Below are 23,615 nucleotides of genomic sequence, written 5' to 3'. Positions count from 1 at the left end.
AAATTCACAGTAATCGAGATCAAGTGTAGCCTTCTTTGTTTTTGCGAAAAATGTTAAAAAGGGAAATGCTTGCATAATTCATACAATTGATCAACTAATTGATATTTGGAAGTGTTAAGGAACATGTCAGTTGTTTTCGTATTCACGACATCCAGTTATGTCTCTGACATTACCCACACGCCTTTTCTGGTTGCACTTTAATTCACTAAAAAGAAAAACGGTTTGATGCTGATTTTAATTACACAGTGCTGCCACTACAAACATTTATTACAAATGAGATTGAAAAAAGTGAAACATTCTCTGAAAAATTTCATTTCCATTGATGAGCTTAAATTATACATTTTAATCACTTGGCATCATTGCTCGCGTACCCTGCAAAAGTTTTTTCTTTTCACAATGTGCGGGTAGCAACATCTAATTAATTATGTAGATTAATTATAAGCCCCCTGCTGAATGACCACAAAGGTTAAGGTTGGGGTAAATAAAAAAATAGAAGGAAACTTCACCACATTCAATCTTGAACCTTTGACAAAAAAATTAAATATTTCAGAAAGGAAGTCAATTGCTAACACTAAACATAAAATAATTAGTTAAAGTTGTTGATTTCATTGCCACATGCAACAGCTTCTACTGAAACTTTCTTTTGTACCTAAGCAATTCATCCCAAGCGAACCATGACTTTCTATTTCAATACTTTTTGCAGCTTTATTGTTTAATTGCTTGGTATTCTACTTATACTAAAAGCTACTCTCGATTTGGAGCTAAAGAATACGACGACTGACCTTTGGGACTTTCAACTGTAGTGTATGATTTTAACAGTTCAATTCCGTTTTTGAACACTGATTTTTTTTAAAGCGGATGTTAATCACTTTTTATGAAGTGCAAATTGTACAAGCAGTAGGCCTGGTAAGCAAGTAAGTACTTAAAAAACTAAGCATTTAGTTTGCGGAATCGAGGAACGTGGTTCTAGTTCATAACAGCTGCAATTTATAGTCGTTTTTAGAACTAGGTCAGTTTCCATTAGGTAAAGTTTTTGCAGCTTTCGAGTTATTAAAAGAGATATACTCTGCAGTACCTCACCTATAAATGCAGTTTCACCACATGATGTTCTAATAGTGTTTATGCTGTCGTTTGCCAAGGAAATCTATTAAAATGCTTTGGAATAGAATAGTGCTGTTGTTAGTGACCGCGATCGGATTGAGTGAGAGTGCAAAATGCGTTACTGTGTGCCGAGTGAAAGACCCTTCGATAACGCAAAACTCTAACGTTCTCAGTAGTTGTCGATATGTCGTGTATCCAGTGCAGTTTACTCAAGATGTCATCAATTCCGAAAACGCCATGCTAAGCAGAAAAAGATTCGATGGCAATAATAAACTGTTTTCGTTGTACGGTGATGCAAGCTCATGCAGTCATTTCGAAGAACTTATAAGCACCCGCGGACGCCGCTGGTTACTGATCGAATCGATAGGGAATCAACTTCATGAAAGTGGATTCCAAGGAATAGATTTGCGATGTGAACCAGCGAATACAAAGGAATCACAGGTGAATCATTGTTAGCCTAAAGAGGTTCAATGCGTAGGGCGCTGGTCTTACAAACCAGTTGTCGTATGTTCGAGCCCCGACCTGGAAGGATTCGTAGTGTCAGTAGAATCGTAGCACCAGTCATGCAATGGTTCTGTACTCTCTGAATCGGCTGCGAAGTCTGTTGAAACAGAAGGTCAAATTCCACTACAGGAATATAATACTAAGGCTTTGCTTTGCTAAAGAGATAATTCACAATAAATTAGTAACCTTCACTGTATTTACTTTCATGTTTCCTTTAGTCTCCGGTTCCGGAAGTACTGGAAATAGTGATCAAAAACTTCAAAATCTAACTCTTTTCATGTTTTTGGCTGATGACTGGTTCGTTTTTCGATTCAGATGGAAGGTCCTATGATCCATAATTACAATTCGGATACAGCTACCGGCTCCGAAAATTTAGGGTAATGGGTGTTCGACATTTTTAACCTTCTTTGAAAGGGACGATGAAAAAACTGTGAAAACTGTTCCAAATTGTTTTTTTTTGCCGATTTTCACAAACTCAAACAAACGTATCCGGCTATAATATAATATCTTATATATATATATATATATATATATATATATATATATATATATATATATATATATATATATATATATATATATATATATATATATATATATATATATATATATATATATATATATATATATATATATATATATATATATATATATATATATATATATATATATATATATATATATATATATATATATATATATATATATATATATATATATATATATATATATATATATATATATATATATATATATATATATATATATATATATATATATATATATATATATATATGCTGAGGTTTTAGGCTATATTACATAAGGAAAATCCTTCGGAAAGTAGAGAAAATTTCGAAAAATGTTTTGTATGGACTTGGAAATTTTCCACTCAATGCATACTAGATCTTCGATGATTGTTTGGCGCGTATCGAGTTGTGCAACGCTTGACCGCTGGAGAGCAAAATACGAAATACTAGATTATTATAAAAATTATTTGGCGCCAAATGAGCTGATTTGTTTTCCAATTTTATTGAGCCTACTTGATTCACGTGTTTCTTTATTTCGAACCACATGTTCAATCAAAACCGTTTTCGTTTATTTATCAGAGCAGCCAGAAAGCTGACCAAGAGTCGTCCAAACAACTTTTGAAATGTATGTTTTATGTCGTTTTCGTTTTTAAATTGCACTACATCGGTGTAGCGAAAGCTGCACTGAAACCGTTCGTTATTACCAATTGCACTACACCAGTGCTACACTTTTTCTGCACCAATACCACTGGTGTAGCACTCATCAAAAGTTCGGTGTACCTCTGTGCAATGGAATCGTTTCTTGTAGTCAAGGGTTACTGTATAACATATGTTTTCAGGCAGGGTGTAGGGCAGTTTAAAAACGAAAACGATATTAGTAACCTGGGGTCACTCTAGATCGGACTCCAATCGCGTAGTTTCGCTCTGAAAATTTTTTCGGGCACCACGACATCCATGCGAGTTTGTTTATTTTTTTTCATGAGTTGTTTCTTAGGGCGGGTATTATGTGTTCGTTTTACTCGGAGTCAGAGTCGCCCGCGTGTAGGTTCAAAAACAAAAACGGCATAAGTATGGGCGTCAAATGAAATGCGCACAGGTTTCCATTTTTCACTGTGCGCGATAAAACAACTTTCACTGTTTTTATACGTATACTAATTTCTACCATTTTATACGTGTACTAATTTCTACCACTGGTCACGAAGAATCATGAGCACGTTCTTCTAAACCGACTTTTACATAGGTCTTTTGATTGTTCTAATTTCATGAGTTCTTGAAATAATTTCTATCCAAAGATGATTTTTGAGCAATTCGAAGTTCGCTGGGACTACAGGTACAAAACAAGGGGAGCAAGAGCAGAAAGTACATGGAAAACGCGCTGGAATCGTTGTATAGTTACACAAAGAGACTACTTCGACGGGTATGGTAGAGTTGCGATAAAATTTTAAAATATACGGTTTTTATGGAATCAGTCTCATTACTTAGTTGTCACACTTTGCATAATCATATATATGGTATAAACTGGTATACGTATTCCAATTAAAAGATCCCTTGTTGGTCATATAAATACTAAACTGAGCATCAAACAGCTTGTTTAGTAGGAAAATATGTGTGCTCGATTGGTATCACCCTTACAATGCCATTACTTTCACGTACATACGATATAGGGGACGCGGACGAAGTGCTCTCACCACCACCATTATCCCAAGTAACAATTTTTGTTATGCTAGCTTATTTGTGACTAGTTTGCAACCAGATATTTGAGTTATTGTTACTAACATCTAACCACTTGCGTGACTCAAAAAGCGCAGTTTCTACTAGTTTCTATGTCGGTTGAAAATAAGTTGTCGTTAGGTTGTAATGCCATACTGAAATAACTTATTTTCCATAACTTGAATATAACTTATTTTCAAGTAAACTAGTTGAAACTTTGTTACCATCGACATTATAAACATTGAATGAATCCATAATGTTTTCCTATCAACAAGACAGTATAGCACTTGAAATAAAAAATTTAATACAAGGTACAAATTTCACAACGATTATAAAACTGTCGAGCGGAATTCAAGTTTAATTAACTGTTTTTTATGCGCCATCAATCAAAATCTGTTTATAAAAATATAAAGAATGAACAACAAAATAATTCTATGTTCAAAATGCTCAAAATTGTTCCAAGTAGAGTGATTTCTCATCATTTTAAATTCATATATCATGAGAATTATAATATTATCAGAATCGATGTTTCTATATTGTTTTCTTCGAGTTTATAATAGTGTATAGAAAAAAAATTATTTGCGTCAAAAAGTAGTTTTAGAAAAAGTAATATCCTGGTTTTATTTACGTTTCATACACTTTTTGAGACTCCACATTGTGTTCGCCATATTCAAGCCAATAAAAGTTTTTTTGGTTACATTTTCGTTATCATAACGTTGCGAAAACCTACCGATAACTATCTGAATCAATGCAGAAATTATATGTTATAATCTTATAATATCAAAGTTATTGCTACATCACTTAACCGTAACGATTTACATATACGCTTACGTATTTATAATGGTTTCGCAACCTTTTTTTAACTAGTAGCTAAAACCAGAGCTGTGATTAAAGATATGTTAGAATCAAGTAACGATAACTTACAAATGATTGCTAGTTCAATGTTTACGTTATAAAGAAACACTGCCGTCACCTTGTTTCAACCAGCATAACATAAAAAACATATTCGTGCTCTTGTTGCAACATAGTTTGGACTTAGTCGCATCAGAACTAGTTACGGATTGCTACTCGGGATGTCATGTTCGAACGAATGTGATGACAAAAACAAACCATTCTACATTCAAAACGTGGTAAAACTGTTCCAATACATATGTCTTGTTGTCCAAGCCTATTGGATTAGGTTATAATGGTGCCCTGAGTCCAATTTCGGGAATACCGATAATAGTGATCAAAAACCTGTTTTAATCCACCTAGTTGTGTAATGATGCCTTTCTCATATAAATCATACTATCATATATAATACTGTGGTATTCTACAAAATAATTTTCTTCGATTCTTAAAAGAATAACCGAAATCGGTTTGTTTGACCGTCTACTGATAAAAACTATCAATTGGAAAAGAATTGAGGTCGATTTAGAAAACTTTTTACGGTTTTTCGCTCTTTTCAGTGATGGTATAAAATTTTTAACACACTTTACCTTATATTTCCGGATCCGGAAGTAGGATCTGGTTGAAATTCAGGAATTACGTATGGGACCACAGGACCTTTCTTTTGAATCTAAGTTTGTGAAAATCGGTCGCGCCATCTATGAGAAAAGTTAGAACACATATTTTGATTTTTTTTGCACATTTTACCCCATAACTCCGGAACCGGAAGTCGAATCCAAATAATATTCAGGAATTTTGTATAGGACCACAAGACCTTTCATTTGAATCTTAGTTTGTGAAAATCGGTTCAGCCATCTATGAGAAAAGTTAGTGCACTTATTTTCACAATTTTTTGCACATTTTACCCCATAATTACGGAATCGGAAGTCGGTTCCAAATAATACCACGAGACCTTTCATTAGAATCAAAGTTTGTGAAAATCGGATCAGCCATCTCCGAGAAAAGTTAGTGCAAAAAAACGTTACATACACACATACACACACCCACACACCCACACACACACACCCACACACACACACACACACACACACACACACACACACACACACACACACACACACACACACACACACACACACACACACACACACACACACACACACACACACACACACACACACACACACACACACACACACACACACACAGAGAGAGAGAGAGAGAATTTGCGTACTCAACGAACTGAGTCGAATGGTATATGACACTCGGCCCTCCGGACCTCGGTTCAAAAGTCGGTTTTCACAGTGATTGTATAACTTTTCTATATAAGAAAAGCAAAACTGAAAAAAATGGATCAAAAACTCAAAAAAAAATCAATTCGATTTCTCTGGTTTAGTTCAACCGGATTTGACAAATGTAGATTAAAAAAAAAGGTTTCATGGTTTCATAGGCGGCAGAGATTTTTTTTTCGAATCCGGCTTTGTCCGATGTAAAGAGTGCTCGTCAAAATTTGAAACCAATATTTGACAAGACAGAATACGCAATAATCTTGAAATTGATCCCATAATCTAATGGCAATACAACTTGGTTATTTGGATACCGGAAATAGTATTCAAAAACTCAGAAATGGAAGTCGGATTTTTCATATTACCGGTAATGAGAAAGGCATCATTACTTCATTGGGTTGTTTGAAACAGGTTGTATTTCTGCATTTGTAATGCAACCGATGCAAGAGTTGCACATTCGGATATTAGGAAGCAAATTTAACTACTGGAGAATTTATCTGTAATAAGTTTTACAATCGGCTCTTTTTACTTATACATAACTAATATAAACGTTTTTCAAATTCAATTTTGCATAGCGAATATATTAAAGTGTGACTCTACGAGTTTCATATAAAATTTCTCCTAAGCGAATATCACTAAGCAAGTTTTCAGTAACACAATAGCTACCAGAAGAATAATATAGACTTACTTGTAAAATGGCACTGTCAGTATAAAAATATACCGTCAACTCCGTTCTAATGATAAATTGAGTTCGCGGAAGGCAAGAGATAAAAACTTGTGATCATATAGAAGATATATACTTATCTATACTTAGGCGTTATTTCGATTTTCAAAGAAAAATGACATTTTCGAGGGAAAATGATCGGATGTTTATTTCCATTGAACGAGGAAGGTGTGCCATTTATAATGGAAAACAATATCAGTCAAAAGGCTAACACGGATCACAGTTTACAGGACCATATCATTCTCATGAAAGTTTCCTTCACCAAATCGCAAAGATGCTGCTGTATGTCCTAAATAGCTTCACGAATTCCATCTTTGAAGTCTTGTCTTTCATGTGACCTTGGTCACGTGAAAGTCGCAAGATGTTAGGTCACACGATCTTGGTGGCCAATCGTGATTATCTTTTCGAGAGAAACATTTCCCGAAAAAGATCGATGGTTGTGTGGCACGTAGCACCGTCTTGTTGAAAGTAAACGTTGTCGATATCAATAGTATCCAATTCCGGCCAAAACAAAAATCATTAAATTATCTCTCGATAGCGCAATCCATTCACCGTAACTGTTGCTCCAGTCTCATTTTCGGAAAAGTAAGGGACTATGACTTCGCCGGATCATGAACTGGACCGCACACGTTGAGGAGGGAGAGGCTTTTCAACAGTAAATCTTGGGTTTTTCGAGCCCAGATGCGACAATTTTCACGTAGTCTAGGTCTCATCAGTCTATTTGATTTTTCGATGAAATTCCGGATCATTTTCATGCATTTCAAGGATTCGATTAGCAAAGACATTACAGTGGTATCATATCATAGTATTGGAAAAGTCAAATTTGTGCATATTTTCCATTGAATAAAAAGAAGTTCTAACATTTGAAAATGTGTATTGTAACTGATAATTTTCATTCTTATTATTACATTGTGACATTCTGTAATTCGATCTAGTTTTACATATTGAATTGAAGTTTCGCATTGTGTGGTGCGACAGATTAGAACGGCTTCGGTTTGTGATTAGCATTAGCTGCACCATGTATCAATGATTAAATTACTCAATTCTTACACACACTATAAACAACATAAGTAATTACGGCGAATTGTACGTCTTATACTCGTCTGTAATCAACAACTTCGCAACATATATGAAAGACTCTAATGAGTCATCATACTTCCGTAAAGTACGCGAAGCATCATCATATTGTTTCTTTAATGTGCTTTATCCTTCCATTAGAACGCTGGAGATGGATGTAGTCAACAATGACGGTGACTATTGTGCTGGTGAGATGTTCGATCTGAGTTGGAATGTTCAATTCCCCATATCAGTGGTGAATGTCCTCTAAGACCATAGTCTCAACACAACGCAACACAATGGAACTGGAATTCGATTCAGTTTCGAATCTGATCTGATTTGCTCACATACCCGTTGTTAAGTTGTGGAAATTGTTGAACTGAAGATTCAGAAAAAAAACTCCTAAAACCAAAGTAATGAGTAACGTTCTTTGCTACACTATAGTTGTTTCAATTTGAACTGCTACGCTCTAACAAGTGAAAGACGAAACATGAAGAAAACGATACACATGGTGGGGTAAAGATGCTTTTTTTGTTAACCTTTCACATTCGGATTTTTTTTGTTTCGTTTATAGAGATATTAATGATAATGTAATAATTCACCATTTCGGGCCAGAATCATTTTCTGACCCTATGTGCAAGGTTGGGTATCGAACCCAGATGGGCAGCGTGGAAGGCATCGACTTACCTATCACACTATACCCATCTTCCGAGTTTTTTACTTCTACTTCTGGCTATACAAAATCCATAAATTACCAAGTAAAAAGATCTACATTATTGAATGTAAAAAGATCCATATGTTTGTAAACTTGCGTACCATTTTTTGCTTCATCACATATATGACAGTTTGAAATATAATAATAGATAAGTAGTTTGAAATATTATAACAGATAAGTGGCATGTAATTCCGAATTGGAAGTCGGATTCGGAGATAATTTAATTGCACTCAGAAGGACGCAGTTTACAAATTGGATCAGCCATAAATATGAGAAACCGGTGTGAGTTCTGCTTCGAAGTATTTTACCCATTACTTCCGGAACTTCCAAAACAGGAAATCATGTTTATTTAGTCATCATGAATAAATTTCAGCTACTAGAAAAGTTACTGATCAATATTAAGGAATACGCTCGGTTTTGCATCTTTACTTTAAAAAACACTATTGAAGTTGAAATTGCACCTCCCAGGTGTGTACCCAGAAAAATTGGGGAGGGGGATGGAGGTGCTTAATTTAAGAACATGTTGATCAATTTCCATGCGTATTTAAATGTATATAACTTGACAAATTTTTAGTTAAGAAGCCGTTTGTTGAGCAATATCGATTTCATGATTGACCTAAGTATAAAAATATATAATATAGGGGAGACCGGGGCTAAAGTAGATACATTTTGGGAATTAAAAAAAATACACTGAAGTCTTTTTTTATGCGAGTTTACGTACCGCATAAAAAAACCGCATAACTTTGAAAATTTACATAAAAAACCGCATAACTTTGAAACTTCGCATAAAAACGCATAACTCTGAAACTTCGCATAAAAAAAACCCGCAGAAAGGAAACCGCCTAACTCTGAAAATTCGCATAAAAAAAACCGCATAACTTTAAAACTTCGCATAAAAAACCGCATAACTCTGAAAATTCGCATAAAAAGACCTTAGTGTATATATCACAACAAGCTTGTTAACCAAGTTATCTATACCGTTGTGTAGCTTCAACCTTCAGCTGCAATTCCCAATTTGTGATTTGAAAAATTATGCATTAGATTTCGCGCCTGGACCACCACCCAATATTTCCGGAATGAGAAGTCTGATTTTTTTAACTCTTCCCGAGGGTGAGTACTTCCTGAACCAGAAGAATGATTCGAATAAAATTTAAGTTATTTAATTTAAGTTATGAATAAATTAAGTGACATTATTTATTATTTGGAGTTTTTCAACATATCATTCAATTTTAGAATCGGAAATCGGATCCAGATCATATTGAAAAGAAGTTCTATGGGACCCTCAGATGTTAAATTTTATTCTAGTCTCGTAAAAATCGGTTTAGTCGTGCTTGTGAAAATCAAGTATCATTATATGTTACACACACTGATCTAATTTATACGCGGTTTTTATGTGTTTTGTTTACGCGATTTTGTTTGCGTTGTTTTCCGAAATTACGTGGTTTTCGTTACGCGGATAACCGAAGCTGTTTTTTAAATCGAATTTTCAAAGTTATTATTTTGTCTCAGAAATGCACGAAGCTTCGAGATCTGGTGTTATTGGCTGTCACTGTTAGTATCGAAGATATAATGGTATAAGTGACGTAACCGACAAAACGTAATTTTTCCCCTTTCCGCTTGATTTTCTCGGAAAATACTGAGCCGATTTCAACAAAGTAAGGCTCGTTCGAGACGAATATTAAGTTGTAGAGATCAAGTTCGAAGAACATATGGCTACCTCTTCGAATTCAAGAGATAAAATCGTAGAAATGACGTAACCGACAAAACACATTTTTTCTTTACCCCCACAATTTTGTTCAGAAACTGACCATTTATTTGGAATGTTTTCTTCTTCCATGTAATTGATTGTCTTCCAGGATTATAAATTGAATGATAAACATCAACTATTGCGCAAGTCCGTTGATATTACGAAGTTAATAACAGAGATAACATGTATCGGTATATTGAATACATAGTAAAAAACACTTGATATTAATATTTCAAACAACAAATTAATATTTTTCTCGGTAGCCGGCTGCCCAGATCAACCAATATAACCAATTAATAATTTTAATAAATAATTAAAATAATAAAGCGGAAATAATACAGAATCAAAACGCGCGTGAAATCTTTGGACCTTTGTTTGGTGATTTAAAATGATTTTATAACAACTGTTTAGAATATGTCAATGCAATGAACTACTATTTTGTCTTAATCCTTTTCACTCGTTTATTTTGTATCACGTAATTTCATTTACAAAAAATAGGAAAGTTTTTATTCTTTACGCGATAGTATTGCAAATTTTTCTTCTGTTTCCTCGAATAAGAGCTGTGAATCAAGACTTCCCGGGACTTGAATATAGGATATTGTTGAAACGTTCACTCGGGAAGTCAGTGGGTTTAGTGGTGCGTCCGAGCATTTTGAAACCGGAACATACTGAGTCGCGCGCGAATAATACCAATACTGAAATTTTCACTAACAAATATCCTTCTCCCGTGACACTTGTGGAGTGCGCAGTAGTATATACGGCCTCTAGTAACAACAAGTGTAGGATTAACATCCCTTCCCATTCCTTAGACGATCTACGTTCGGGCCTGGCCGGCGCCGGTACTGATCAATGAGCTCTGGGATTACCAGAAGATGTACATTGAAGGATGATTTAACAGTCCCAGGTAGGATCATCTAGAAACTCCCTGAACAAGCTAATCCCGATCAGTAACGGAGTAGCCACCAGAGGTGGTCGCTCAAGCTCAAGCTCAAATTCCAAAACATTACAGTTTCAAATGTGACATCTGCCGAAATAACGGGCTATTTAAAAATACATCTCTTATTGGAAAACCCTGTATTAATTCTCAATTTTTTATCTCTAGCAAAATTATGCTGATTTCCTGCAAAAACTGCGAGGCCATTTGGGCGATAAGTACACAATTTCAGTTAGTATACATAGCACTAATCTTGAGCCTTATTCGGTAAACACTATAAACGAAGTGGTCGATCTGGTTCATATACCGCTACCTGATACCCAACTCCACTCAATTCAATCGTTCATTTCACTGGGATTGAATCGGCGAAAATTAGTACTCGATGTGTCCTTGCCAGTATCTGTGGTAGGTTGACTGAAGCTGCAAATTAAAGATCTAAAGAATTGTTGGAGTCGTTTACAGAATTGTCCGCTAGATAACCAATTAACAGTGATTCAAGCGGCCGCGAATCTGATTGACTACAAAAAATTGAACGGCGCAGCAATTCAGCTGGATCGGGATGATGTATCCGGTGTTTGTGGAACCGGTGTCTTTCCATTACTCAGTACGTTATGCACGGCGCAGAGTAGTTCCCGCGTAGGTTGTACCAAAGGCTCGAGTGATGATTGTAGTGCTGACGACCACGTTCGCGACATCCGAAACGCAGGAAATATTGCAGTGTGAGTGAGAAATGGAATATGCAGTTATTATAGTTAACTAATCGATTCATTATCCTTTTTAGGGAACATCCGATACAATGCCCTCAGGGTAATTTGTCCAATCTTTGCAACAGCACTTTTCAACCAATTATACAAGTTGCATGTAATGATACTGCCTGTACCTGGGTTGGAGCTATAGACAAATGCAACTGTATTCCGTTTCCCAATTTTGGAGGAAATAATGGTGGAATCAATAGCAGTACTAATAGAACCTCAGCAGAGGGCAACCTTGCTAGGAATGTAACTTCCGCATTGTTGGCTCTCTTAAACAATCTCAACGTAGAGATAATCATAGCCGATCTGAACGGAGTGATGCATTCGTTGAAAAACGTAATTAATAAGCTATTACCACTTCTAGAGCTAAGCAATGAAGATTCTCAGAGCATTAGCCAACTAAATGGTCTGCAGAGGACGTTAGCCAAAATATTAAACATAGAGACTATTAATAATGGTGTTCTCAACGATAAACTCGACTTAGGACTACTGAGCAGTCCAAATCGTTTCCTCTCAAATGGCTCTGATGCTGGATTACTCAGTGGTGGAAATGGTTCTCTTCTGGCTGGTATCGATGCTGTAATTTAACGTGAGATTAATAACTGGTCTGTTATTAAACTTTATTTAATAAAACAGTTATATAGTTGATAATAGTTTGAATAATAAAGCGTTCTGCCGAATAGTCATTTGCGGTATTATCTGTCTAGAATCCAAGCAACCAATCGCAGTTTACGTGCCGTATCGTAAAAAGTTTGAAAGAACTTCGCTATAAATATGTTTAAAAAACCAAACCGGTCATTGGTGGTAGAGTGAGAGTTGACATAACAACAATGTGTAGGTTACTATCGCGTTCGGCACAATTCCTAGCATGGATTGTTTGGATACAGTGCGTTTCTGCGTTCGGCCAAGTCAAGCATTTGCTCTGTCGCATCGACAGCCCATCAAAAGTTAGAGACTGTAGTGTGTTGAAAGATTGTATTTATCGTGTCTATCCACCAGAAGCATTCAGAAATTCAGAAGATCTTGCATGGATGAAGGGATGCAATGGCTTGAATAATTTGTTATCCGCCTATAGTGGTGAGATGGGTTGTAAATATTTTGCAAAATTAATTAGTACTAGTCAAGGAAGGGAGGATTTTGTGACCATTGTTGAACGACAATTGATGAAAAGTTCTTTTCGTGGCTTGGACCTGAGATGTGATCCAACAGTATACGGTGCAATTCAGGTATGATCGAACAAGCAGTAACATGTGAATGCAATCATTAACTACCACTCATACGCAGATACATTTCAATAGTTGTTTACGTTTACTCCGTAAACGTCTAAGAGATGGTTACATAATCGTGGTGCATATTGAAAACACTGTTCTAGACCCGATGCTAATAGACACTCTCAACACTGAGGTTGATCTTGTAAGTTGTTCACCGCAGAACTATAACTTCTTCCAAGGATCAAATATCGTGCCGGAATTGATTTCCCGAGGATGCGATCCACAAAAGATAATCGTCGATATACCCTTTCCTACTATTGTAAGTCCAAATGTGTATGATTAATTTCAGTAGGTCCATTGGTATCATTACTGTTGAATTTCAGACCTGCCCGCTTAACATCGAACAACTTCTTTCAGCTACGAACTCCATAAAAAAATCAAACCTTTTTGGTGTTGTGGCCCAAATAGATCGTGACGATGTGAGCAATGCTTGTGGGAACGGAACTTTCCCATTGCTTAGAAGACTGTCAACTTCGCTCACTGGTTATCATTCTTGTGAATTTGAAGGATTCAAGCCAGACCCGAGAAATCGATCCCGGTTTTACAGTTGTTTTGATGGAGTGTAAGTTATCGCAAATGAAATATTGTTTAAATTGGTCTATTCATGGTTCTCATTTCCATTTTCAGTCTAAATCTGCATCAGTGTCCACGGGGTCAACTGTTCGACCCAGTAAATAACACGTGCATCGCCTTTGTCAGGGTTAACTGCAATGCGGAAAGTTGTTCGATTCTGGGCCCTGTTCACATCACAAACGATACGAACTTTGTCCCGATTATGATCCCCGTACCGAAACCTTGTCAATAGAAACCCACTAGAAATAGTGCTGCTGGATTCAAACTGCCTAAATCAATCGACGGATCAACGGTATTGGAGAATGGATTGCCACAAGTTGTCGGGTAGAACATACGACTGCCATATCATTACATTCGCAACATATGTTACTTACAGATGCACTGATTTAATATAACCTTTTTTTTATTTATTGAACTATATTATAGATAAATTGAACTCTGGTGTTCATTTTCTTTCTTGAAAGTCCATTCTCAAGTAACCAAAATTTTTACAATTAAGGAAAACATTCACTTTCTTGCTGCTTAAAAGTACACGCGGAACTTTAAGCAACTTGGAAGTACCGAACTAGTTCAGCGTGAAGCTGAACAATGTACTCTAGAAGCTGCTTGAAAGTTCGTTCTTTTGCTTCCATTGAACTTTCAAGTTTGGATAGCTACTTTAAAAAACGAACTACTTAGATTGCTTTTCGTGATTTTAGTAAGCTACTTAAGCCAATCCCTTTTGTCCGAACGATTGGTTAATTGAGTGTTTTTTCAATTTCTGATTCAAAAACCAATACTCAGAGAGAACTTTTTTTTTACAAATTAGTGATTGTGACGGTGATTATAGAATTGGACTTGAATCATCCTATGATTCGTGATGAATGCATTTTTTTGTTGACATGTCTCTTTGTTTGGGCACTGTAGCTAGCCTAATAAATCATGAACGCCAATATTGATATCACTATCTTGATTGACAAAAAGTAGACTGTTTTCCATACTTTCCTTGACAGAATCATCTGGAATAATATCAACTGCTTCCTCTGGCAACGATCTGATCACTTCGTCATTCACAGGATCATATACAATTATCGTATCGTCATTATTATTATTTTGGTTTTCTGAAACAGTATCAATTGTCTCTACTGGCGACAATCTGATCACTTCTTCATTTGCAGGACCATTTTCAGTTATCGTTTCGTCAATATTATTTTTATTCTGGTTTTCTGAAACAGTATCAATTTTCTCTACTGGCAACAATCTGATGACTTCGTCATTCACAGGACCATCTTCAGTTATCGTTTCGTCAATACTATGGTTATCTATTGGTTTCAAATCAGATTTAGCACTGGTGTTGAATGATTCATTGCGGTTTTGGTTCGGTCTAATGTTTTCATTTAGAATCGTGACCTCATCCTCTTCTGGAAAAAGTTTAGCGGCATCCAACGCTTCCTCATTCGATTTTGGCATGCTTTCATTTTCCGTGTCTTCCAAAATGCTAATGATATCTTCAATTCCTATGGATTCGTTCGAAGTCGCCCCTGGTGGTTTTACGCTGTAGATATTATTGTAATTTACAAAGGAAGCGATTAATTTGACAGACTCGCGTATGGTTTCCAGCATGGTATCCGCAAGTTTTGTAACCATCGACGAAACCATCTTTGTATTTTCGATGGCATCATTCAAACGTGCTATTGGATCTTCATGAGTAGAGTAGTTCTGGAAGTGTTTCCTTGAAATAATATGAAAAAAATTCCTATTAGTATTACCTAATACCTCCTAGTAAATATCATTACATTCTGTCTGTGTTGATATTTCCGGTTGCAGACAATTCATGCCGGACGCCAACAATCTTCGGTTCATTGAATGGGTTAAGTACTGATTTGAACAATGAAAATTCACCATCACCACATAATCCAGTTGAATCATCATAGTTCAACAGTATTGAGACGCCTTTCAGTCGTCGTCTGATACTTTGCTGTGCGCGTTCACTTACAGTTCCAGGATCATCGTAAATTATTTTAGACGAACTATTGAAGAAGTTAGGACAATTTTCGTTCTTTCCAAAACAAAGTTGATTGTGCTGTTCGTGCAGTTGACAAACCTACCAAGGCTGGAAAGATTAATATTTGATATTACCAATGATATCCACTAGACCTACATGCCCGTAAGATATAAATCCTATTTTCGAGTTTTTCAACAGGACAGTGTCCACCTTCGCAGATGAAGAGTGAATGATAATGCCGGCAGTTTGAACTCCGAGAATGATTTTATCTCTCCGAAAACCGGATTCTAAGGCACAATTTATAGACGACTCAGAATATTGTCGATGAATGAATACTTCATCTTTTCGGAAATTGCAAAGGGCCTCACTCATCGGCAGTAATACTATTATGTCTAGATACTCATTCATTGTACGAACCAATGACCTAGAAATATTTGGTTTGCAGTCGATAGCGGTGGCGATTACCGCCGATGAACCTAAACGAACAGCTAACATTTTCAAGAATCGAGCGAAATGAAGTTGATCAAACAGTTCCAAATTCGTGGGGTCGAAGTCCAAGTCGATTCCGTCGAATAAACCTGTGCCAAGATTAGCGCGAGTTTGTTGAATTAACTGGTCACAGCCAGCTTGTGAGTGAATCTTGCTCAGATCCTTGGCCAAAGGCATCGATAATAATATTTCAGCATGCGCTGCTACACCACGGATGCTAGTTATAACATTTCTACCCACGAGAATCCAAGACGCTCGATCTAAAAAAAAATTGTCACAGCTAACTATGATGTAACTACAATTTGGCAGTTGTCCCAGAATCCTGTCATTCACATCGGACTGCATGTTCACATAGCACACAATTTCCACTGCAAATAGAAACATGGATTCGTAACCTAAGACACTAGTAAAACATGAACCATCACTTACAAGGATTGAGAAATCTTTGAGACGCGGTGAAACTAGCATATAATGCTACTAATAACCACTTCACTGATGCAACCATTGCTCACGGTAATTGCAAATAACCCGAATAAACGTTCGAAAGCACATCAATGACTATATAGAGCTTCTTCGAGTAATGCTGGTGGATTTATCTGGGCGAAACATGTCATGTAGACTAGAGAAAAATCATGTGCACTGCGGAGCTCTGGTCACGCTTAATGATAAATAAACATAGATGGGTGACGCGTTCTATAACTAATTTCACGGAATTATCGGAATAGTTGAGTTTTAAATTGTTTCGAATCTCACTTCTGTTGGATGTGCAACCGAACGAAAATTTTAATCAGTGTTTCGAAACGATAGTTTTAAGAGGAAAAATTACTTTAATTCTAAATACCGTACTTAGACCTAAAGATCGTGATTATCTAAAGAGGCTTTTTAGTACTCGGTCTAACAATATTACGATGATCGTTCCCTTCTCATATTGTTTTGGTAATTTAGAAGGCTTTCAAGCGAGTTTGTAAAAAACTCATGTTTTGTGAACTCGCATCAAACAAAAGCTCTAAACACTTAATTTTATCGGAGACAGACCGCAGAACCGATTCTCACAAAAGCAAAGCAAAGCACATTCCTCCTTTTGAAGAATTTGACCTTTTGTTTAAACAGACTTCGCAGCAAATACATGGCCGGTGCTACGGAACCTGCTAATGCACTAAAAATCCACCCAGGTCGGAGAGCTCGAATTCACAACATCTGTAAGACCAGCGCCCTGTGCGTTGAACCACCAGTCCGGGACAAATTTTACGAACGTAGACCCAAATAGAAGGTTAAAATAAGATGTTTATATGTAACTGTAGTTAATAATTGATGAAGTTTATTTAACTCCATATCCAGATGAAGAAATAATAGACCAAAGGGTTATAGACTTTTACAAATAGGTAGATTTGTTTTTTAATTTTTGACTTGACGCGGGAACGCTAGTAATTCGTGAATCATTTTTTTAAATTTGGCGTACTGCTACAAAATTGGGTAAAATATGATTTGTTTATAATTTAATTATTTAAATATATATATATATATATATATATATTTATTTCTGAATTGCCAATACTTTTTCAGTTTTTTGACAAAGTCGGTCACATTTCAGCTTGAAAACTGAATATGGTTGCACATTTGAATACCTTTTTTTATAAAAGATATATTTATTCAGGCCTATTTGCGTACAAGCTTTACGTGGCCGATTGAGCTGAGTTTTTAGCTAAAAATTTTGTTGTATTGGATCTCGTTGTCACCCTTTGTCTAGGGAGAGAGGAGCTTCCATTTCCCTCCTGCGAGGATTGAAGGGCAGTTTGTTCGTGATTCGTCTCGTCATCCATTGCCGTGGTATTGTTGTTGATTTCGTTTGCTAGTTGCTGTAGATGCGCCTTGTTGCACATTGTTTGCAGTTGCTGGTTGGTTGGATGGTAAGCTGTTAACTGCAGCTGGTGTACTTTGTTCTATAGGGGTTACGTTGGATGGTTTCGTTGAAGGGGATATTTCACTGTTGTTGGTGACTGTCACAGGTGTACTGGGGTTGCTTGGGGTTGGTGTGAAGGAAGCACCGTTGTCCTTTGGTGATGTTATCTCCTTGTCCGGTTTATCACATGGCTTACCGTAGTGAACAGCTTTTTGGCAATATTGACACGTGGCCATCTGATTGTCATAGGTAGCAAGTGATTTGAACGGGATTCTTGTATCCTGACCGAAAGTTACATAAGAAGGTATAGGCCTTTTTGTACGCCATTTAGAATACCGGGGAAAAAGTTCTTCCACTTTTCTTTTTCGATAGAGAGAATCTCTCCGTATTAGGACATAGTTTTGCGAATATAAGGATCGATAACGCTTGAGGGAAGATCATGCACAAGCACTTCTATAGCACTATCTTCCATATATACTAGAATGTTGTACTTAATGTTCTCGTGCTCCACATAATGCACATTATTATTGTCTTTTGCGAATTGAATCCAACTCTTTATAATACTGGATTTAAACAACATTATTTGTCTTATCGGATTGAAGTAAATGCACACGTTTAATGTCAAGATGCATTTGTTTCTTTCAAGTATCGAAGGTCGAATTTTGCACTGCCTGAAGTCAACAATAATTGCATTCTTTCGTACCAGCGGTAGCTTTTATTCGTTCGGTTCACTCATTTTCGAGGTCGTTCTATTGTTCACTACACAATACTGTACTTGGTTTCTTTCATCCCGAACGTAAGCGGTTTTGTTTTATCGACTGACTTGGATGAGATGTGATAGCGAACTGATTTGAATATCTTATCATTATAACAATCAAATGAACCGTAGTTTGTGTATCGATATTTTTGTGTTGTCCGCCATATGCCAATGGCAGGGGTTTTGACCGAAGCACGATTAAATGACGTTTGGAATCAAAGTTAGAATTGAAATTGTTCAATTGTGACGTGTTAGTAGTTTGCAACTGTCTTCAACTACAACCACCCAGAAAACGAAATTTTCATACCACTCAAAAAATACTGATGTGGAACGATAATAATTTCACTGCTAGGTAGATTAAGTACGTTTTTGAGTTATGTCTTTGAAAACTGCCAAGGAATTTTTGCTCATGCCTCTCTCAAAAGTAAAGCTGTGAACTGATCAAATTTTGTTTCGTCGCGTTTCGCTTTCGGATCATCAGTGCTGAGAGTGATCAATTGTGAATTTGTTATGCAATCTATACTTTTGACCACGCAAAATTTGAGTCAAATTTATACAAAACATCGACCTTCGAATAGAACGGAATTGCTCTAGGGTATCTTCGAGTACACAGAAAAAAAAATTTAATGAGCACCGTTTTTGAAATGATTGATTTTAAAATTTCAGCTGCAAAACAAAATAAGATTCAAGAATTGTTTTACGGTGTACACTTTTTCAATATAGCCCCACTAATTGTCTAAAACATTGTCCAAGACACCAAATCAATCGAACCAACTGTTTTTGGGTTAAATGTTTTTGACATTTTCTTTGTAAGTTTTGCTTAGGTCCTTCTCAAAAGTAATACTGTGAACTGATTGAAATTTTGAACTGATGATACGATTTGGTTTTTTCTGTCATGAAGAATTTTTAGCAAAAAAATTGAATCAAATCAAAAATTACCAAAAAACGACCTTCAAATTCGAATGTAATTGCTCTTAAATGTTTTCGAACGCACTGATTGGAATCATTAAACACAAAAACTGTGCTGGTGCTAATGTAGATTGAAAACATCTTTAGTGCCACAACCGGATAACATACTTGGAATGCAAAAACAGTGTACAAACTTAGCCGGTTTGCCTGAAGAAATTTTTTCTCTCCGGTTCTTGCACTGTAAATTTCTGAACCAACTTTTGCATCCAAATAAAATAAAGTTGTTCCACAAAAAAAAGTTCCCATTTTAAAACACATTGGAAGTTTTTTCATCCGATTCGTGCACTGAAAATGTTCAAGTCAGTTTATTTGCACCTAATGCGTTTATCCGGCTTTTGCCTTCTTTTTGTTAACAAATTTAAATTTAAATTTTTAATCATTTCCTGACATGGACCGTTCTGCTAGAAACATTTCTCATTTGCGAATCTGTATTCAAATTTATCGAAAGGTTCTGCTTTAGATATGATAAATATTAATATAGTTAGAGGTAAATGCTTTTTCCGCCAAATTTATCAGAGCAGTTCCACATCATAACGGATTATTTTCATTTTCCACCTAAATTACTCTACCTAAGGAAGGTCTAATTAATTACAAGTCCAACAAGAAAACAAAGATGTTATGTTCTCTATCCGCTGGCATTTGACAGGTCAAGTTGGTTTCTATCCTTTCCTCGGCACAACTATGAATATAGAAACGGAAAACCGGATACGAAACGTGCATATATTTATTGATTCTACCATTGCTTACAGTACCCAAATGTTGGCTAATCCGTTACTTCATACAGATCACGTGTGTTGCCCGGGATTTGTTTTTCTTTCGTATTCACCGGATCGTTCATGTAGCAGCCAGCCGACAAATTCTACATTTCGAGCACGTACCATCGCGAGAGTTGCTGTTTGTGTTTTGTCACACTTACATAATGTTTAGCAAACATTGCCAAATTGTGGCACAGTCGTCGAAAAAGTCAAACAAATATAGTAAATAAGCCTTTTGCATCGTGAATGGCTTCGAGTGGTATAAATCTAATGTTGCACCCCGTACTAATGTGGGATGTCATGTGAAAACTCAATTGAATTAGATGGGAAACAGTGTTGTTTCTAACAAAGACAATAATATAGTAAACTATATTTATGTATCGTTATGTTGCGTATCATATTTCCAAGATAGAACAATCGTGAAGTTGCGGCCCGTTTATCAATCGCCGTAGGCGGCGTGGAAAATAAAGCTTAACCATAGAACAAATACACCTAGAGATCTAGGTATAATAGTAATGTAAAGACTGTCCCAGAAAGTATGGACGCAACCAAAAACCGCTGCCATTTCGCAATGGTTCAGAATCTGTCAATTTTTATGACTGCGTCCTGTTGTTTACACTCTTCTCTAACCACTTGTGCAGTTGTTTATTCGTTTTCATTAGTTTGTTTCGAAATGCGTGGACTCTCAGCAGAACAACGTCGAAAAATTGTGTAAGAATGGTGCACAAAACGCGGACTGTCGCTAAGAAAGATAGATCTGATCTGATCTGAATTAAATTATTAGCTTTAAAGCTACTGTGAAATTTTATCCTGATCTGACCTCCGGTTCCGCAGTTACAGGGCGATGAGTGTCAAAGTGTATTCAAATCGCCATGTAGAATGACAATATGTACAACACCGGTGCGTGCTTTGTTCTATTTCGTACACGCTATAAAGAAAACGAAACGGTTACGGATGTCTGCTACTAGTGTGTGATATTAGTAAGAGACGATACATTTTTTAGCTATTTTATGATAAGCGCGACCGAAACAATAGAAGAATGTAAAGCCGGGGTAAAATAAATGATATAAAAAAAAGAATGTCAATGTCTTTTCATATTTGGTTGCTGACAAACGAACCAACTTCGGCTATTCCAGTCATCTGAATCCGGTTTCGAAACAATTTGAAATGGTTATTAAAAACTGCAAATCACCAAACTTTCTTCAAGATGGCCGAATCGATTTTCTCACACTTTTAGGTTCAAAGGAACAGTCTTACAGTTTTATACGGAATTCCTAAATTTTTTGTGGATACTATTTCCGGCTCCGGAACTACAGGGTAAACAGGATTTGTAGAGTTTGTTAGACTAAGTCCGAAAAAATTTCCTACTTCTATTTAATGAACAGTTGTTTTTGCGAATTCCATGGTAATATTTATGATGTTATGAGTAATATGAGAAAAGCATCATTACACCACTAGGTGGATTAAAACAGGTTATATAATTGTTATTATCATGTTATCTCAACAGTTTAATTACATTTGAACATTTTGCACAATTGTAACTTATTTCACTTATCTATCTGAACAGTGACGTTTAATTGCATACGTTATCTTCTAAATCCCTACCTGCGCACAGGCCTGTTGAAAAAGGGTAAATTTTGAAAAGGTGCCCCATAGTAAAGTAAGTCATATGCACGACAAAAATAAACTAGACATGATAGAAAAATTTAGCAGAAACATACACCCTTCGACACCATGTAGTCCTTATTCAACTACACAGTTGCCAGAAAAAGTGATATAAAAAAAAACTTTCTTTACTATTTCGGTTTTGCTACAAACATAGCCGACATTTTTAATCGATTCTGTCTACCATAATATAAAAATGGTCTAAAGGAAAAACCTGTTTTAATCCATCTAGTGGTGTAATGATACCTTTCTCATATCTCTCAAATCCTCATACTTAAACGTGTGGATTTTCGCAAAATAATTTTCTTCGATTATTGAAAAAAAAAACAAAAAGGTTTGTCCATCAACTAGTATAACCTACAGAGTGAAACAGTTCTCAGATCTATGAGACCATCTCTTCATTTTGAGGTCGATTATTGCATTTCGGATTTGAATATTTTAGAGAAAAAAAATCAGAATGCTGTACGGGATTCATTTCTGGCATTCAGAATTTATTCGTATTCGTTTGGGGCAAATTTTGCACTGCGAATAGTGTACAAAGCCAATCAAGTTATTCCAAATTTGCACTAAACTGATGACTTTTTTAGATAACATTTGGAGCCATGAGTAGGTCTGATTTTTGCATAATATTCCCCATCGTTGTCCACTTTTTGATGTATTTTGTTTCAATGCAAACGATCAGCAGCAGGATGGCGCAATAGATATTCTTTGAGGAAAAAAAAAGGCTCGGCGAACGTCCCGCAATTGATTCAATACGGAACTGAATTATTGATACTGGAACTGAAAATGAGATCTGGACCTGAACCAACAGGAAAGATGCACTTGATTTACTACCTGGTCAGTCAACTGCGAATTATTTGTGATTATGTCATAAAACATAAATTTTCAATGTTATTATTAATTGTTGATCATATTTCCGATGGGATGTAGCAAAAATTATGTTGATACGTTAGATACAACAAGAGATACTCAATATCAAAAACTTATCACTCTCTCAGAGGGTAAATTTTGAAAAGGCGCCTCATAGTAAAGTAAGTTGTATTCACGACAAAAGCTCAACGAATGTCATGCGATTGTTGAAACTATCTGAAGTTGGTTCTTTGGAGTTTTGCTTTGGGGAATCTATTTTTAGTTAACAGTTTTCCGACACGTTCCATGTCACGTAGTAAACCTTGGAAACGATATAATTTATTTAGGAGTTAACCAAATTTTGTGCTAGGGCACATAACCGTTTTTATTATTTTTACGTTTCGTCTTTGACTCATCAGTGCAGAACAGTTCAAATTGAACTGCTTAGTGCTAAACTCG

At 36.0% G+C, this 23,615-nt stretch overlaps 3 protein-coding genes across 3 annotated transcripts; 2 read left to right on the top strand and 1 right to left on the bottom strand.

The window, feature by feature from the left end:
* Nucleotides 1-1,152: 1,152 nt before the first annotated feature.
* On the top strand, nucleotides 1,153-12,532 carry LOC131438850 (uncharacterized). Its single transcript, XM_058609187.1, has 4 exons — nucleotides 1,153-1,542; nucleotides 11,361-11,597; nucleotides 11,655-11,911; nucleotides 11,974-12,532. The coding sequence occupies exons 1-4, from the start codon at nucleotides 1,153-1,155 to the stop codon at nucleotides 12,530-12,532; spliced, it is 1,443 nt and encodes a 480-aa protein (XP_058465170.1).
* Nucleotides 12,533-12,705: 173 nt separating this feature from the next.
* LOC131439591 (uncharacterized) lies at nucleotides 12,706-14,165 on the top strand. Its single transcript, XM_058610794.1, has 4 exons — nucleotides 12,706-13,170; nucleotides 13,229-13,474; nucleotides 13,539-13,777; nucleotides 13,843-14,165. Exons 1-4 carry the CDS (start codon nucleotides 12,775-12,777, stop codon nucleotides 14,018-14,020), a joined length of 1,059 nt encoding a protein of 352 aa, XP_058466777.1. The 5' UTR covers nucleotides 12,706-12,774; the 3' UTR covers nucleotides 14,021-14,165.
* Nucleotides 14,166-14,419: 254 nt separating this feature from the next.
* On the bottom strand, nucleotides 14,420-16,836 carry LOC131438989 (uncharacterized). The gene is made up of 4 exons (XM_058609444.1): nucleotides 16,691-16,836; nucleotides 15,929-16,629; nucleotides 15,564-15,871; nucleotides 14,420-15,499 (listed from the first exon to the last, which is right to left on the bottom strand). The coding sequence occupies exons 1-4, from the start codon at nucleotides 16,764-16,766 to the stop codon at nucleotides 14,695-14,697; spliced, it is 1,890 nt and encodes a 629-aa protein (XP_058465427.1). The 5' UTR covers nucleotides 16,767-16,836; the 3' UTR covers nucleotides 14,420-14,694.
* Between the last annotated feature and the right edge of the window lie 6,779 nt (nucleotides 16,837-23,615).

This window comes from Malaya genurostris, chromosome 3 (assembly GCF_030247185.1).
Source record: "Malaya genurostris strain Urasoe2022 chromosome 3, Malgen_1.1, whole genome shotgun sequence".
Classification (NCBI taxonomy): domain Eukaryota; kingdom Metazoa; phylum Arthropoda; class Insecta; order Diptera; family Culicidae; genus Malaya; species Malaya genurostris.
This window is presented reverse-complemented; position numbering and strand designations above follow the sequence as displayed.